This window comes from Mesoplodon densirostris, chromosome 4 (assembly GCF_025265405.1).
Source record: "Mesoplodon densirostris isolate mMesDen1 chromosome 4, mMesDen1 primary haplotype, whole genome shotgun sequence".
Classification (NCBI taxonomy): Eukaryota; Metazoa; Chordata; class Mammalia; order Artiodactyla; family Ziphiidae; genus Mesoplodon; species Mesoplodon densirostris.
The window spans coordinates 86,810,616-86,827,008 of NC_082664.1; the positions used below are offsets into that span (position 1 = coordinate 86,810,616).

Below are 16,393 nucleotides of genomic sequence, written 5' to 3' on the forward strand. Positions count from 1 at the left end.
CACGTGGCAACGAAGATCCCATGTGCCACAACTAAGACCCGGCGCAACCAAAAGAAAAGATCTTTGATCCATTTGAATTAATTTTTGTATATGGTGTAAGGTTAGAGTCCACTTTTTTTTTTTTTTTTTTTGGGGGCACATGGGATATCCAGTTTTCCCAGCACAAGTTTGTTTTTGGGTATTTTTGGTTATTTTTGTTTGTTTGTTTTGTTTTTTAATATTTATTTATTTATTTGGCTGCATTGGGTCTTAGTTGCGGCACACAGGATCTTCGTTGCCATGTGCAGTATCTTCGTTGCAGCATGAGAGGTCTTTAGTTGCGGCATGCAGACTTCTTACTTGAGGCATGTGGGATCTAGTTCCCTGACCAGGGATCAAACCCGGGGCCCCTGCATTGGGAGCATGGAGTCATAGCACTGGACCAGCAAGGAAGTACCACCGCACAAGTTTGTTTTTCTTTTGTTTTTTATAAATTTATTTATTTTTGGCTGCACTGGGTCTTTGTTGCTGTGTGCGGGCTTTCTCTAGTTGTGGCGAGCGGGGGCTACTCTTCATTGCAGTGCATGGACTTCTCATTGCGGTGGCTTCTCTTGTTGCGGAGCACGGGCTCTAGGTGCGCGGGCTTTAGTAGTTGTGGCACGCAGGCTCAGTAGTTGTGGCTCACAGGCTCTAGAGCACAGGCTCTAGTTGTGGCGCACGGGCTTAGTTGCTCCATGGCATGTGGGATCTTCCCAGACCAGGGATTGAACCCGTGACCCCTGCATTGGCAGGCAGATTCTTAACCACTGCACCACAAGGGAAGTCCCCCCACCCCAGCACAAGTTTTTGAAATGACTGGCATTTCCCTATTGATTGGTCTTGACACCCTTGTTGGAAATCATCTGACCATATATGCAAGGGTTTATTTCTGGGCTCTTTATTTCATTGGTCTGTATGTCTGTCTTTTGAATGACTATGTTTTAAAGTCACTTGTTGGGAGTTCCCTGGTTGTCTAGTGGTTAGGATTCAGCGCTTTAACTGCCGTGGCCTGGGTTTAATCCCTGACCAGGGGAATGAGATCTTGCAAGCCCCACAGTCAAAAAAAAAAAAAAAAACCAACACAAAACACTTGTTATAGTTGTTTTTTGTGTGGTTGTGCCATCAAATGAGTACTTTATTTTATTTTGCTTGTGATCTGTAGAGATGACTTATTTTTCTGTTCTATGATTATACATGATGCAAGGTTCCAAAGTCAAATCTACTAAGCAAGGTATATTCAGAGAAATTTAGCATCTATAGCCTTCTCTTTCACCCCTTGCCTCCCTCCCATAGTAGACGACCACTTAAAAAAATTTTTTTATATCCTTCCTTTTTATTTTTTAAACAAAAGGACACAGGTTCACCTTCCATCTTAGATTAATGTTAGTGCATTATACACACTTCTCTCTACCTTGCTTTTTTCACTTAACCGTATATTCTAAAGATAACTCCTTAGTTTTTATGTTGAGCAATGGTTAGTAGACTACCTGTTTTTGTAAATAATTTTATTGGAATACAATGATGCCCATTTTTTCATAATTGTGACTACTATCTGTCTGCAGTAGCAGAGTTGAGTAGTTGATACAGTGACCATATAAAGCCTATCCTAAAAATATTTATGTGTTCATTTAAAACATTTTCTGACTCAGGATGCAGTGTAAGGCTCGGCTCTTTCCTTTTTTACAGCTGCAGCGTAGTTCATTGGGTGGATGTGCTAGAGGTGATTCAGCCACTCCCCTTTGTGGACATTTGGGTTGTTTTCAGTCTCCTGCTATTACAGATAGTACTGTAAACTCAAAGTAAGTTTTTCCTGAAAGACTCTCTGAAGACATCTTAAGTTTTTCCCCAATTTTCCTGCCAATCTTCAAGTGCCTTGAGAGAAATAAAAGACATCTGTCAGTAGAGTTGGTGACCCTTTTTGCCCACTTAGTGACAGTCTTCCAGCCCTTTTTTTTTTGTCTACTGCGGCTTGACGTTCGGTGTGACTTAAACTTTCTGCTTAACGCACTTGTTTGTTTGTTTTTGCGGTATGCGGGCCTCTCACTGTTGTGGCCTCTCCCCTTGCGGAGCGCAGGCTCCGGATGCGCAGGCCCAGCGGCCATGGCTCACGGGCCCAGCCGCTCTGCGGCATGCGGGATCCTCCTGAACCGGGGCACGAACCCGTGTCCCCTGCATCGGCAGGCGGACTCTCAACCACTGCGCCACCAGGGAAGCCCAACGCACTTGTTAACACAAGTAATCACAAACCAGGCCAGAGAGGATGGAGCTGTCTATTGAGTCCTTTTCCATGTTCCAGTTCTTTTTCAGGGATGAAAGATGTTTCAGCTTCTTATTGAGAGAATCTAGGTAAACATTTCCTCTTTTTTTTAAGCTGAGCTTCTCGCCAAGAAACAGCCATTAAAGACCAGTGAGGTGTACTCTGACGATGAGGAGGAGGAGGAAGATGACAAGTCCAGTGAAAAGTCAGACCGCTCATCCCGAACGTCATCATCTGATGAAGAAGAGGAGTAAGCTGTGTACATTTTGGTCTAGTAGTCAGGATAGGTGGGTTCTTTGGGGAAAGGCTTAGTGTAGTTTCCAAATTTCCCCTGTTCGGGTGACGAACTTTGGTTTGGTTCCATACCCTGACTTGCTGAGCTGGGTTCCCCAGCACATCAGTCCAAACATATACTTCTGCTGTTGGCCCTTAGCCTGTACCCCTGCACATTTCATCAGGGCCAGGCGGGTAGGAGCTGCCTTCGTGTCACCCTCAGACTGGCCAGGAGCTTCCATTAGTTTTCCTAGTCTGATAGGTTATCTGGGATGGCAGCCTCATTTGAGACAGTTCACACTACCGGTTAGGAATAGGATTCTATTCCCACTTTCCTGTTGCTTCATTTGTTTCTCCTACTGTGTGAAATCACCCACACTTTGGTTAAGTTTTAAGAAGTTGGTATTATTTATTTACCTTGATCTGTTTTTATGATGCACATTTTTCCCAGTGTCCTATGTTCCTCACAGGAAAGAAGAGATCCCCCCAAAATCACAACCGGTCTCCTTACCGGAGGAACTGAATCGGGTTCGATTATCACGGCATAAGCTGGAACGTTGGTGTCACATGCCCTTCTTTGCTAAAACTGTCACAGGATGTTTTGTACGGATTGGCATTGGAAACCACAACAGCAAACCAGTTTACCGGGTTAGTATTTCTTTCCTTGGACAATTGTCCATGTTTTAAATATAATGATTCTTAGCTGGGAGTAGGAACTACTGAACAAATTTGTCACTTTTCCCATTTGATGGGTAAATAGACTCCAGTTGAGATGCCCTTAGAACAGTGACAGTCTGAGCCAACCAGAGATCTATTGTGACCTGCTGCCTGGAGGAGTACTTGGAGCCCAAGGGTTTAGATTTAGAACAATTTTCTCTATCCTCCTTCCATGTAGATGTGAGAAGGCAGACACTTACAAAGTATTTTTCAAGAGTTATGTAATCTGGGGCTTCCCTGGTGGCACAGTGGTTGAGAGTCCGCCTGCCGATGCAGGGGACACGGGTTCGTGCCCCAGTCCGGGAAGATCCCACATGCCGCGGAGCGGCTGGGCCCGTGAGCCATGGCCGCTGAGCCTGCGCGTCCGGAGCCTGTGCTCCACAACGGGAGAGGCCACAACAGTGAGAGGCCCGCGTACCGCAAAAAAAAAAAAAAAAAAAAAAAAAAGAGTTATGTAATCTGGAAGATACGTTCATTTGAAAAATAAATAAATGAAAAATTTCCATGTTACATACTAAGTGACTTCTGGAACAGGGAGTTATATTGAGGTTTGAAAAATGACAAACAGGGACTTCCCTGGTGGCACAGTGGTTAAGAATCCGCCTGCCAGCATGGGGGACATGAGTTCGAGCCCTGGTCCGGGAAGATTCCGCACGCCATGGAGCAACTAAGCCCGTGTGCTGCAACTACCGAGCTTGCATTCTAGAGCCTGCGAGCCACAACTACTGAGCCTGCGAGCCACAACTACAGAAGCCTGTGTGCCTAGAGCCCGTGCTCCACTACAAGAGAAGCCACCACAGTGAGCAGCCTGCACACCACAATGCAGAGTAGCCCCTGCTCTCCGCAACTAGAGAAAAGCCGTGTGCAGCAACGAAGACCCAATGCAGCCAAAAATTAATTTTTTTTTTTTTTTAAAAAAGAATCTGCCTGCCAATGGAGGGGACGTGGGTTCAAGCCCTAGTCCGGGAAGATCCCACATGCTGCGGAGCAACTAAGCCTGTGCACTACCGCAACTACTGAAGCCTGTGCTCCACAACAAAGAGAAGCAATCACAGTGAGAAGCCCTCGCACCTCAATGAAGAGTAGACCCCACTCGCTGCAACTAGGAAAAGACCGCACGCAGCAACAAAGACCTGATGCAGCCAAAAATAAATAAATAAATTAATTATTTTAAAAAATCCCTCCAACCTAATAGAGATTATTTTGTGAGTTCCAGCTCTGCTTCTATGGTCTAGATAACTAGAACATAGCTGTTTGATGATTTTTTTTTCTTTTTGTTTTTGTTTGTTTTGTTCTGGATTGTTTGGTTTTGTTTTTTTTTTTTTTTTTTTTTTGCGGTACGCGGGCCTCTCACTGTTGTGGCCTCTCCCGTTGCAGCCGGACGCGTAGGCTCAGTGGCCACGGCTCAAGGGCCCAGCTGCTCCGCGGCACACGGAATCTTCCCGGACCGGGGCGCGAACGCAAACCCGTGTCCCCTGCATCGGCAGGCGGACTCTCAACCACTGCGCCACCAGGGAAGCCCGGTTGTTTGGTTTTAACATGTGTTTTGCCTCCTTCTGTGAGGACCAGGGGCCCTGCCATGTCCCAGAAACCTTGGCAACAGAAACAGACCTCATGGTCTTCACACTTGATTGATAAGACTGACCTCTGAAATCCAGGTGCACCCCTTAGTAAGGTAGAATTAAGTTGGAGGGGAAGCTTCCAACGCCCCACCAGGCTAACTGCCTCCTCGCCTGGCGCTTGCTTAACTCTGGGCACAGGTGCCTGGCCATCTGAGTTCTAAGCCTGAGAAAAGTGCCCAGAACACCTGGCAGCTGTGGGCTTCTCTCAGTGCGGGGTCACTCATCTGCATTTCTGCAGATGGAGCCAGACGGTGGGGTGGAGAGCTCTGCAAGAGTCTGTTGTGATTGGTGTCTCTGTCCTCACTTAGGTTGCTGAAATCACGGGTGTAGTGGAAACCGCCAAAGTTTACCAGCTTGGTGGCACCAGAACAAACAAAGGGCTACAGCTACGGTAGGAGAGGTGCTTCCGTGGCAGCTTCTGCTCCCACTGCAAACAGGCACTGCCTGTTGGGGCTGTTATTCACTCCCAGTGTGATGTTTCTTGTTACAGTAATACTGTTGGTGTTATCCCCACAGGGGACTTGGAGGGAAACTTGTATTCTGCCTTTGCCTATAGGGAAAGAAGGATATATCTCTCTCATAGGGGGAAGTCAGGGCTATGGAGTGGTGGGACACATAGAAGGAAAATGTCAGATTGCGAGACCCCCTCCTCCCAGAATCCTGCAGGCATTCCTCGGGAGCATGGTCAGGAGGCTTGCTTCTGGTCCTGGCTCCATCACTAACTAACTTGATCTTTCACAAGCCAGGTTACCTTTTTGGACTTGGTTTCTGCTTCAATAACATGATATTGACTGAATGCTGGCTACATGCCACAGTTCTAGGCATCAGGATAGAAGCAAGAACAAAATACACACACAAATCCCTATCCTCTTGGAGCCTGAAAATTCTAAAGGCCCTATATGGGAAGGAATAGAAGTAGCTTGCCAGGTGACTGCAAATAGTGGGTCATAGACAAGGCTCTGCCATGACCTTATTTGGCCTCTCTGGTCTCTCTGTTCCCTTCTCCCATTCCCATCATTTCTCCTGGACTGTTTGAAAAGAGCCAGTTGGGGTGGGCAGCAGCCATGACGTGCTGAGAGTGACTATCTCTGGGAGGGTGGCACTGACTCACGTGACCAGCACAGGGGTCAGTAGAACGGCAGTGTTCTTCCTCTCTAGGGATAGAGCTTCCTTGTCATTCAGATATCTATGTAATATTTCATATTCTTGATGCCAGTTGACTGTGATGGATTTTATTGTAAATGGACTTTGGAAGCACTGGCCAAATCCACTTGTTTCCGGGGCTCACTTTGATTCTTAATCCCTGCTGCCCGTTAGAACAACCTGGGAGGGGTTTTTTGTTTGTGCAATTTCAGTGCCTGGTTCCTACTCCCAGAGATTCTGATTCAGTTGATCTAGAGTGGTGCTTTGGCACTAGAAGTTTTGTAAATACTCCTAGATGATTCTAAAGGGTAGCTAGGATGGAAACCCACAGAGACAGGTGGTGTACAGTCTGGTGGGGTTGCTCTTCTGGTGCTGCAGTCAACATACCCATTCCTGAAGCTGCTCTTTTTTGTGTAGGCACGGCAGTGACCAGCGAGTGTTCCGCCTAGAGTTTGTCTCGAACCAGGAGTTCACTGAAAGCGAATTCATGAAGTGGAAAGAAGCGGTAAGTGGACAGACAGCACCTCCCTGGCAGTTGTTGATGAAAACACTGAGAGAGCCTCTTTCCAAAACCCTTTATCATAAATAACCTTTTATCATGTTTTGGTCCAGATGTTCTCTGCTGGCATGCAGTTGCCCACTCTAGATGAAATCAATAAGAAGGAATTATCTATTAAAGAAGCTCTTAATTATAAATTCAATGACCAGGACATTGAAGAGGTAAGAAACCTGGTACCCCAGAGTCCGGAGGCTCATCAAGAACCAGTGTTAGAGAAGATCATGCCTTTCTTTTCTTTCCTGTATCTTGACATTTTTGGCTCTGCTACTGTTGCATGAGGAAGAGGGAATACTAATATCGCTACCATATTATTTATAGTTCATCAAGGTTTTCTCCATACATTCTCACTTGAAGTCATAGACTAAGGAATTGTATTCAGGGTTCAGGGATCTGTATTCTTCTTCTAGACTTGGTCCTTCAAGAGTTTTCTTTTTCCACAACATTTTGGTAAAATTCTTTGATCTCTGTTCGCTTGGACAGTGGCTAGCCTGACGGTACAAGGTCCTTGGGCTGCTGCTGTTTATTGGTGCATGTTTCTTCCCACTATCCCAGAAGAATCTCCATGACCCCGGAAGCAGCATAGTATCCCTTGGAATGAACTCGCTCTCTCTGTGGGGCATGGCATTCCTACAGGAAGAGCAGCCCCTGTTTAACTAGCTGCTTACCTCCGAACTGGGCTCACCTATCCTGCCTACAAAACTAATTGAGAAACACCTCACTGCTGCTATCTCCTCTCTGTTACAGATTGTAAAAGAGAAAGAAAGATTCAGGAAAGCTCCACCCAACTATGCTATGAAGAAAACGCAGCTCCTAAAGGAAAAGGTGAGGACTTGTGGTTGAACCTCTCTCCCTGTCCTGAAAGGAGATGTGGAAATCAAACTTGTTCACCGTCTGTCAAGTTAGTAGTGGCAGGATTGGGAGAAAATGCTGGGCTCAAATGTAAGCAACAGTGCTTTCTTGGCACCTGGGCAGCATCCTTTGGCCGTTTTCCTTTCTATAAATTGAAACTGATCTTGCTTGTTCCATTTTCCTCACTTTCTAGTCACTTTAGTTTCATGTGTAATAAGATAGACCCCAGGGTAGTATCAGCACTGGGTCTGAACAGACGAATGATACTGCCAAGCCCAGCTGCAGTGGGTGGTTTTCCATTCTTCACATCAGGGTGGGGTGAGCCTTGTTAGGCTGAGTTAGCCATGTGGGGCCTGGGTTCTACGGTGTTTGTTTTCAGTACTCTTTCACACCTCCTGTCATTTGTTCATCATGTGAGGTATCTTGCCTGTGCTGGAAGTAATGGGACACTTAATATAGAGCCAGTCATAGCCAAAATCTCACGTGTCTCTCTATGTGCAGGCCATGGCTGAGGACCTGGGGGATCAGGACAAGGCCAAACAAATCCAAGACCAGCTGAATGAGCTGGAGGAACGAGCAGAGGCCCTGGACCGCCAGCGGACCAAGAACATATCTGCAATCAGGTGTGTTACAGATCCTTGGCCCACAATTATCAGGCGAGCCTGTGGCCTTGTATGCACTGTGCTCCAGTGGCTCCACGTTATCTCCGGGGTGAGGTCTCAGTGGTCCCCTCCCTCCTTTCACAGCCCACTGACTCATGCCTCTTACTCACCCCACAGTTATATCAACCAGCGGAACCGGGAGTGGAACATTGTGGAGTCTGAGAAGGCCCTTGTGGTGAGTAAGACAACTTTATCTGGATCACTGAAAATAATTTTAATTAATAAAACAATATGTAATCTTTTCTGTATCTTGCTTGAGTTTTTCTTTCAATTATTGAAGTAACGTGTACACTTAACACACACATAGTTTCTCTGTAGGCACACATACAACCACATAAGTTATTAATTTATAATAAAAAGCAGCAGTCTTCTGCCCTGTCTTATCCCTTCCCATCTTTAGATTCTACTCCATGCATATTCATTTTTATCAATTTCCAGTCTTTTTCTTTTGGTTGTTGCCCCCATAATCTGCTCTGGTGTTCTTAAAGGGAAAAGGATGATAGACAGCCTTTGACTTTTTTCAGGACCTTGCAGACTGTTATTTATATGTAAGCTTATGATGAATGAGAGGTGGGGGGCAGGAGATGCAGTTCTGTAATACACGCTCTTTGTTTCAGGCTGAAAGTCACAACATGAAAAACCAACAGATGGATCCTTTTACCAGGCGACAGTGTAAACCTACCATCGTTTCTAATGTGAGTGCCTAAAGAGGACGTTTTTAGTCAGGACCTAGATTCTGGGACATAAAATGAATTCCATTAGGAGATTAATAAAGAAGTTAAAAATAATATTGTCTTAGTGGGATTTGCTTGCCTCAAACTCTTGGGTCTGGATACTTCCTTTTTTTATCTTACTGTAGGACATACAGGTAGTGAAAACCTGGCATGGATTTGTAGAAACCTATGGACTAACCGCCTATGCCAGGGCAGGTTTACCAGTGCAGCAGAGGTGAGGAATGTGTAGGCTGAAGCGCCTAGCTAGGGCCCGTCTGGGCTGGGCTTCAAAGCTTTTAATTTCCCCTTTTTGCATCCTGGAGGAAAACCCCACTGATCTGCTGATGGGCCCACTGTGGTGCCTGTGATGTTAGTGGTGGTAGGTGGGACAGAAGCTGGTGGTAGGGCTGTGTGAGTGTTGAACAATCTCTAAAATAACTTGCATTCTCTCTCAGTCCAGAGACCCGGCTGTTCAAGCTGCCATATTGGCCCAGCTGAACGCAAAATACGGTTCTGGAGTGTTACCAGATGCTCCAAAGGAAATGAGCAAGGCAAGTATACTACTGGAGCTCGGCCACTGGTCCGGACACCAGAGCAGGCACTTCCTGGGTCGGGTTTGATTGTCCCCACCTGGAGGAACATGGCGTCCCACTTGCAGTCCTTTCTCCATCCTCATTATTTACAAATCTAATAAACAATTACTGAATTCTGGTCAGATGACCTAAATTCTAAACCCAACACCACTACTGAATGAAGTCCTTGACTACGGCTTTAGGCAACTGACCTCTAGCCCTCTAATCCACATTTTCTCATACGTAAAGTGGGGGTAATATTATACACTCTGCTTCTTTAACTCATAGGACAATTAGAAGGAGTAGTTGACGTGTAAGGATGAGGCAGTTGTAAAAGTGAAAGCTCTTTGGAAACTAAAATGTTAAACCAAGAGGAACTGCCCGTTTAGAAGCCATTTTCTGCCTTTTGCTGAGGAGCCCAAACTGTTCCAGGAATTCCTAAAATCTTGGGTCAGAGGTGGCTTGTTGTCTTAAGCCCACCCTTTCTCCCTCACACCACAGACATGAGCCTTCCCTCCCCTCTCCTCTTTTAGGCTCAGAAAAGAAACTTCTTTGTGGCCTCTCTTGTCCTCCCTCTGAGAGAAGGAATCAGAAAAGGGCCTTAGGGCCTCCCTGGTGGCGCAGTGGTTGAGAGTCCGCCTGCCGATGCAGGGGATACGGGTTCGTGCCCCGGTCCGGGAGGATCCCATATGCCGCGGAGCGGCTGGGCCCGTGAGCCATGGCCGCTGAGCCTGCGCATCCGGAGCCTGTACTCCGCGACGGGAGAGGCCACAACAGTGAGAGGCCCGCGTACCGCAAAAAAAAAAAAAAAAAAAAAAAAAAAGAAAAGGGCCTTAGTAGGAAGATCTAATGAACTCGAGCAGGAGCCTTTACCATTAGTGGTCGCTGCTTCTTGAAGTCCACTTGCATTTATACTTTTGTAATTACTTTTTCTCTTCACATTGCAGGGTCAGGGAAAGGATAAAGATTTGAATTCTAAGTCAGCCAGTGACCTCTCAGAAGACTTGTTCAAAGTACATGATTTCGACGTGAAGATTGATTTACAAGTTCCCAGCTCAGGTAGGTGAAGGTGCAGATTGGCGATGAGCAAGAACCACGTGGCTCCATGGCTCTCAGCCAGCAAGGAGGCCTGATTTTAGGGAAGAAATGGGGGTGTCTGCTTACCAGTATTTATGGAGACCAGAGTAAGACAGGCTGCAGGTCTGTTTTGAGAGGGAACAGGGACAGTAAGGAAGGCTACCTGAAGGAGTGAAGCACAAGACCAAAGGACCTCAGATGCCAATTTGCCTCTTCTTTCCCATAGAGTCAAAGGCTTTGGCCATCACCTCCAAGGCTCCGCCAGCCAAGGATGGAGCTCCAAGGAGATCTCTGAACTTGGAAGACTACAAAAAACGACGAGGGCTTATTTGAGCGCACCCAGCCTGCTGCTTCTGACCCTGCATGCCCCATCACGGTGTCCCACCTTTCCTCTTTTCCTTTGATTTGCCCTCACTGGGCTGGAGCAGCAGTAGAACTGGGAAGAGACTCTAAACTGCCAGTCATCTGTAATATAAACCATTTGCTGTATAGACTTCCCTTGTCTGCGACATCTTCCATCAACCCCCCAGGCCCCACCCAGTGTGAACCTGGGCTCTCTTGGGCTTTATCCATGTCTTTAGATTTGTGTTTGCCTTTTTTTTTTTTTTTTTTTAAACCAGCACAGTTCATTGGCCACTCTGCACGCATTCAGTGTTACCGTGGAGCTGGGATTCTTGCTGGAGCCCCTGGCGGTGATAGCAGCAGCACCGGGCAGCCTCCTCTATGGACTGCCTTGGACCCAACCATTGCACATTTGGCACCTGACCCTCTGGAGGGAGTGGGGACTGGGCACCTGCAGTCCTCCTTCCTCTCTCCTCATCTTTCTCTTCTTCCCATCTCTGCGGAAGAAGGATTTTCAAAACCAGTTTAGTTTCCAAAAAGTGTACATTTTTGGGGAGGGAGGGGGGTCTATTTGAGAGAGAGTGTGTATGTGTGTATGTGTCTGTAAGTGTGTGGATTTTTTAATCATTTTTTTAAAATGCAGTACTCTTTGTATCAGTCTGTCATGGGTCTATAGCTGTTTCAGATTTTTTTCAGCTGTACTTGAGCATCTGAAACTGCAAGAAAGAAACTCATTAAATGTGATTCTTCTTACTAAACAGGCCTGACTGCTGTAGCTGTGTAACTTCCCCTCCCCCACCTCCTCTTCCCCATCACCTCCCCACCTTGGAGAAATCTCCCCAGTTTGGCCCCTGCCCTGTCGGCTGTGTCCTGGCAGGTGTGAGGGAAGCCCACAGCCAGGTACCAGGGAGGGCAGTGCAGGTGTCTTGCTCAGCCCATGTGTATAGACCACAGCTTCCTGGCTGAATGTAGAGTGTGTCTATTCCCCACCCCATGCACTTGTCTCTTCTTAGTGATTCTGTTTTGCCATTTCAGCAAGAATGATACTTTGTTCTGTTTTTTAAGAGAAAGTATTCAACATGAATGTGGAGAGAACGAACACAAAGATTTAGGTTGCAAATGTTACAAGCATGTGCAGTTTTGTGTGTGTGTATACATATATATATGGTAAGCATATATATTGTCGTGCAGCTAGGGTGAAGCCAGCAAAGAAGTATGTATGTCTTTATGAAATGTTTGCAAAGAGATAAGCTGACTGCTTGATAATCATTCTCAGGTGTAAAGCTCCAAGTGTAAATAAAAGTGGCATTTAACAGATCTTTTCAGAACAAAGTACAGCTGACTATATAAAACAAGAACTAAGATAAAGGAACAGCTGAGAGCTGCTGATTCCCACAAGAGGGAGAGGCATCTCAAAGCCCCACTTTGTATTTCTTCACCCTACTTTCTATAAGAAAGTGGGGTGACGGGACATCATGAAGTTAAGTTGTTTTTAAACATAAAAATGAACTTGGTAACTCTTCCGGGTTTAGTAGAGCCTCAGTGTTGCTTTAACTTAGTTTATACTTTTTTTATTTAAAAAAAAGAAAAAAGCGGCAATCGATGGCTTTTAAAAAGAATTGTGTCTGTAAACTTGATAAATATAACTGTAACACAGCTATGTGGTGGTGTGACACAGTTTGGTTGGGCAGAGGAGTGGTGACGGACTCATGAAACTCATATATACTTGAACAGTCCATTGACCGAAACTCTTTATAGACTATTGTGTAAATGTGGAATCACAGACCGTTAAACATTGCCTGGACTCCAGCAGAGTCCTGGAAGCTGCTGGGACCTCTCCTATAGTGACAAACTTGGACTTTTTTTTCTTCTGGTTTTAAAAGACATGAAATTCGAGAATCCATATAATTTGCTGGAGTCATTCTGATCCCACCATGTAGATCTGTATTTAGTATCATTTGGATTTGGAGAAGTGTCGGTTACATTATGGCTGTGTAATAAAATTTTTATTAAAACTACATCACACTGTAGCCATTTTGCCACTACCTCCCCACATGCAGCTAATGAAACTTTCATTCTGAGACACCAAAACACAGCAGGGAGCAAAGCCAACCAAAGAAGACAGAATGTTACCTTGTCACCTGAGTAGCCTACTTGGTGATTGGAGTCAAGACTGAGGACTTGTCTGCAGTCTCAGCTGAGGCAGGGCCTCTGAACTGAGATCTGGTCCAAGCATTGGCTTTATCCCACCAGCTGGGCTTCTTGGTGGTTCAGGGTATCTCTTGTGCTGGGGAATCGCAGCAGCAGCCCACTGCTCCACCCTGACCCCACCATGTGGTTTCAGTATTGAAGGGCGCGGCACCTAAGGCAGCTTTCTACATTTTTCACTTCCTTCCAAGAAGCAAAAAGGCCAATGTCCATATGCCTAGCTCATGATGTATAGGTCTGTTTGTCTTGCTTCTGACAGGTGCAGGGGAAGTCTGCTGCCTGCAACTTGCCTTCAAAAAGAATGCGTTTGTTTTGTTTCTGTGAAGTCCTGACCTGTCACTCAAACTGTACAGATACTTGTAAATAAACTTTATGGCCTGTTTTAACAAGGGAATCAGATTTAGTCCAAGGACTGCATCCTGAGTGGCAACTCTCAAAGTCATGCTTTAAAAGTCCAAGAGAGTCTCTCTTTCACTTGGTTTCTCTTCTTCCCCTACTCTTAGCCCTGCACCCCCGAAGTGAAAGTGGCTGTTGTCAAGTCTTCAGCCACCTGGTTCCCCAGAAGCCTCTCTGAGACAGTGGTTGACTAGAGCCAAGGCAACCTCCAACTGGCCTGGTTTACTTCCTACTTTGGAAGATAAAATATCACCAAGCTTTAACAGAACCAGGTGGGCCCCTGATAACACTGCCTAACCCTGGGGAGAGTCTGGTCCCTCCAGCTTTCAGTTGGCTAAGCCACAATTCCTTTGTTAATCTGTTTTCAGCCTGTCATGAGTGTGAAGGGGGAGCCCAGGGGCTCTGAGTGTGCCTATGGAGGAAATACTGATGCCCTTCCCTCACGGCCCAAGCTGGGAAGATCTGTCAGGCTCACCACCAACACTGCATGAGGCTGTGTCTCAAACCTTTCTGACCATGTGTTAGCTAGGAAGCAAGATCCTGGATCAACTCTCCTTCAGAGATGGGAAGGTGGAGGTGACAATCACAATGGTACAAGGCCAGTCCAAGCCTGCCTTTGGTGTTGGGAGAGGTGGGTCCCTGGGGCTCACCCAGCAACTGCATCTCATGAGGTTTTCTTAAGCTCCCTATCACTCCAGCCGCCTGATTTTTGTTTATTTTATTTATTTATTTATTTATGGCTGCGTTGGGTCTTCATTGCTGGGCACGGGCTTCTCATTGCGGTGCCTTCTCTTGTCGCAGAGCATGGGCTCTAGGCGTGAGGGCTTCAATGGTTGTGGCTCACGGGCTCTAGAGCGCAGGCTCAGTAGTTGTGGCGCATGGGCTTAGTTGCTCCGTGGCATGTGGGATCTTCCCGGACCAGGGGTCGAACCCATGTCCCCTGCATTGGCAGGCAGATTCTTAACCACTGCACCACCAGGGAAGTCCCCAGCCGCCTGATTTTTGGAAGCAGTGGGCTCCCTGGGAGCTAGAGAGCAGAGATACTGAGCAGAGGACAGCCTAGTCCAGTTATCTCCCAGGGTTCCCTGCTGTGAGGCAGCCACTTGCTGTGACTGCCTCAGGTGGAGGGATGCAAAGGCGAGAGGGGTGCAGGGTCCATCGACTTTTTCTGGAGTTGGGGGAGTGAAGGAGCTGACTTTCCTTGGGTGTCCTGGGTAGTGGTGTCCAGGAATGGGGAAGCCATGGACCTCCAGCTCAGATTTTTTTTTTTGCATGGCTTCCCTGACCAAAGGGGCAGCTGAACTGCCTTGGGGAGGAGAGTGTCAGAGGGTTGGAGGGAAGCAGCACTAAGGCGGGGGGTGGGGTGGGGGGGCAGAGGGGCAGCCTGCCTTCTCTGTAAGTTTCCCCAGGCCAGCCTCAGTGCCAGAGTTTCTTGGCCCTGAATAGGGACTTAACCAGTGGAACACAGGCACGTCTAGGGCTTCCAGACTGTGCCCTGGGCCGGAGGGAGGGCCTAAAAGCCACAAGGCAAGCAGGGTCAGTGCAGGGTTCATATCCCAGCTCTGCCACTTAACTACCTAGGGCTGAGCTGGTTAACTCTTCTGAGCCCAAGTTCCCCATCTTTAATATAAGATCTGTCAGGAGCCTGTTAAAGTGTTCCTTTCCTCAATAAGGGTTCGATAAATGCTGTTGTCAGTGAGAGTACAGGCCACTAGGCCTCGCAGGAGAGACTGTTGGGGCAGAGTGGCAGGGGTTGGGATGCAAGGGGCAGTGTGGTGAAATGGGGGTGGGAAGTCACAGGAGAACAGCCCGAGTGCTGGCAGAGGGCATGACTTGGCCCAGAGACTCCCGGCAGCCTCCACCTTGGGGGTCAAGAAACTCAGTCACCACATCGAGGTTCCAGTGGGCGCTGGGGCTGGCCTGGAGAACCGTCCAGAGAAAGACAGCTGCCTTTTGGTCCAAACTTTCTGCTACTATTCTCTCCAGCCCCCAACACACTCCCTCTTTACTGATGGTCAGTCTGAAAGCATCCTCCCACTCCCAGCCCTCAGTGGCTCTGAAGGCCTCCACCTCGCCACTGCCCCAGCGGGCTCAGAAAGATTGTGAGGCCTGATCTCCCCACCACCACGGAGAGTAATTAAAACATTAAAAACAGTACCAAACCAGAAAATAAGTGTAAAGAAGTCCAACCATGTTCTGATCTGTTTCATGATGACTGACTACCTGATAACCGTCTTCAGAATATCACTTTTTTTCTCTCTCTCTCTTTTAGCTGTTGATGACCCTGCTTCGCTAAGTTCATGTGGAGACCACATCTTGCTCAGCCATAAACACATTCACCTCTCCTGGAATGCACTGGTCTATCTCCACCGATTTTTCCTTGGAGAACTACTCTTCACCCTTCAGCACTCAAAGGCCACCTCCTCCAGGAAGCCTTCCCTGATTGCCCCTTCCCACTCGGGTTTGGGAGCACCTAGGCTTCCCCTAGGGCGGCACCCACCACGCTGTACTGTTGTTATTTGTGAGCCTCCCCCACCCCCACCACCATCCTGGAAGCTACTAGTGTCCTCCTCCGCCTAGCACTTAGTTAACGCCCAATAAACGTGGTGGAGGGAAGGGGGGCGGGGCAAGCCGACGTCCTTCCCGAGGACGTCCTTCCTTGCGTTCTGGGGCTTCTGATGCCACCTCTCCCCTCCATCGTGTCCCCAGACCGCGGCGCAAGCGGGAAGGAGACCCGGCGGTGCGGACGCCGCTTGCAGTAGAAGCCCAAGCTGTCCGTCCTATGGGTTCGACACGAGGCCGCGAGAAAAGCAGCTGTGGCAGATGGGAGCTATCCCCTCACCCGGGGCCGGTGTGTCACGGCCCCGACCACCCAACAGCCTCTGCCTCCATTCGGCCACTGGAGTCCCAGCGACCTTGGAGTCCGGGTCCGAGTGCCCCGCGGGGCAGACCCCGCCGCCTGCACGTGCGCGCGCTCGCGGCTCT

The 16,393-nt window shown here is 47.7% G+C and overlaps 1 protein-coding gene across 1 annotated transcript in view; it reads left to right on the forward strand.

Annotated features, from left to right (window-relative positions):
- The window catches only part of RTF1 (RTF1 homolog, Paf1/RNA polymerase II complex component), a 48,145-nt gene extending 37,190 nt beyond the window's left edge, over positions 1 to 10,955 (forward strand). The window contains exons 7-18 of the mRNA XM_060096642.1: positions 2,390 to 2,525; positions 3,019 to 3,196; positions 5,196 to 5,278; positions 6,448 to 6,535; positions 6,643 to 6,750; positions 7,334 to 7,411; positions 7,940 to 8,061; positions 8,218 to 8,275; positions 8,718 to 8,795; positions 9,269 to 9,364; positions 10,333 to 10,444; positions 10,689 to 10,955. Coding sequence (XP_059952625.1) covers positions 2,390 to 2,525; positions 3,019 to 3,196; positions 5,196 to 5,278; positions 6,448 to 6,535; positions 6,643 to 6,750; positions 7,334 to 7,411; positions 7,940 to 8,061; positions 8,218 to 8,275; positions 8,718 to 8,795; positions 9,269 to 9,364; positions 10,333 to 10,444; positions 10,689 to 10,795 — 1,244 coding nt within the window. The 3' untranslated portion in view covers positions 10,796 to 10,955. The remainder of the gene's footprint in view (positions 1 to 2,389; positions 2,526 to 3,018; positions 3,197 to 5,195; positions 5,279 to 6,447; positions 6,536 to 6,642; positions 6,751 to 7,333; positions 7,412 to 7,939; positions 8,062 to 8,217; positions 8,276 to 8,717; positions 8,796 to 9,268; positions 9,365 to 10,332; positions 10,445 to 10,688) is intronic.
- The last annotated feature ends 5,438 nt before the right edge of the window (positions 10,956 to 16,393 follow it).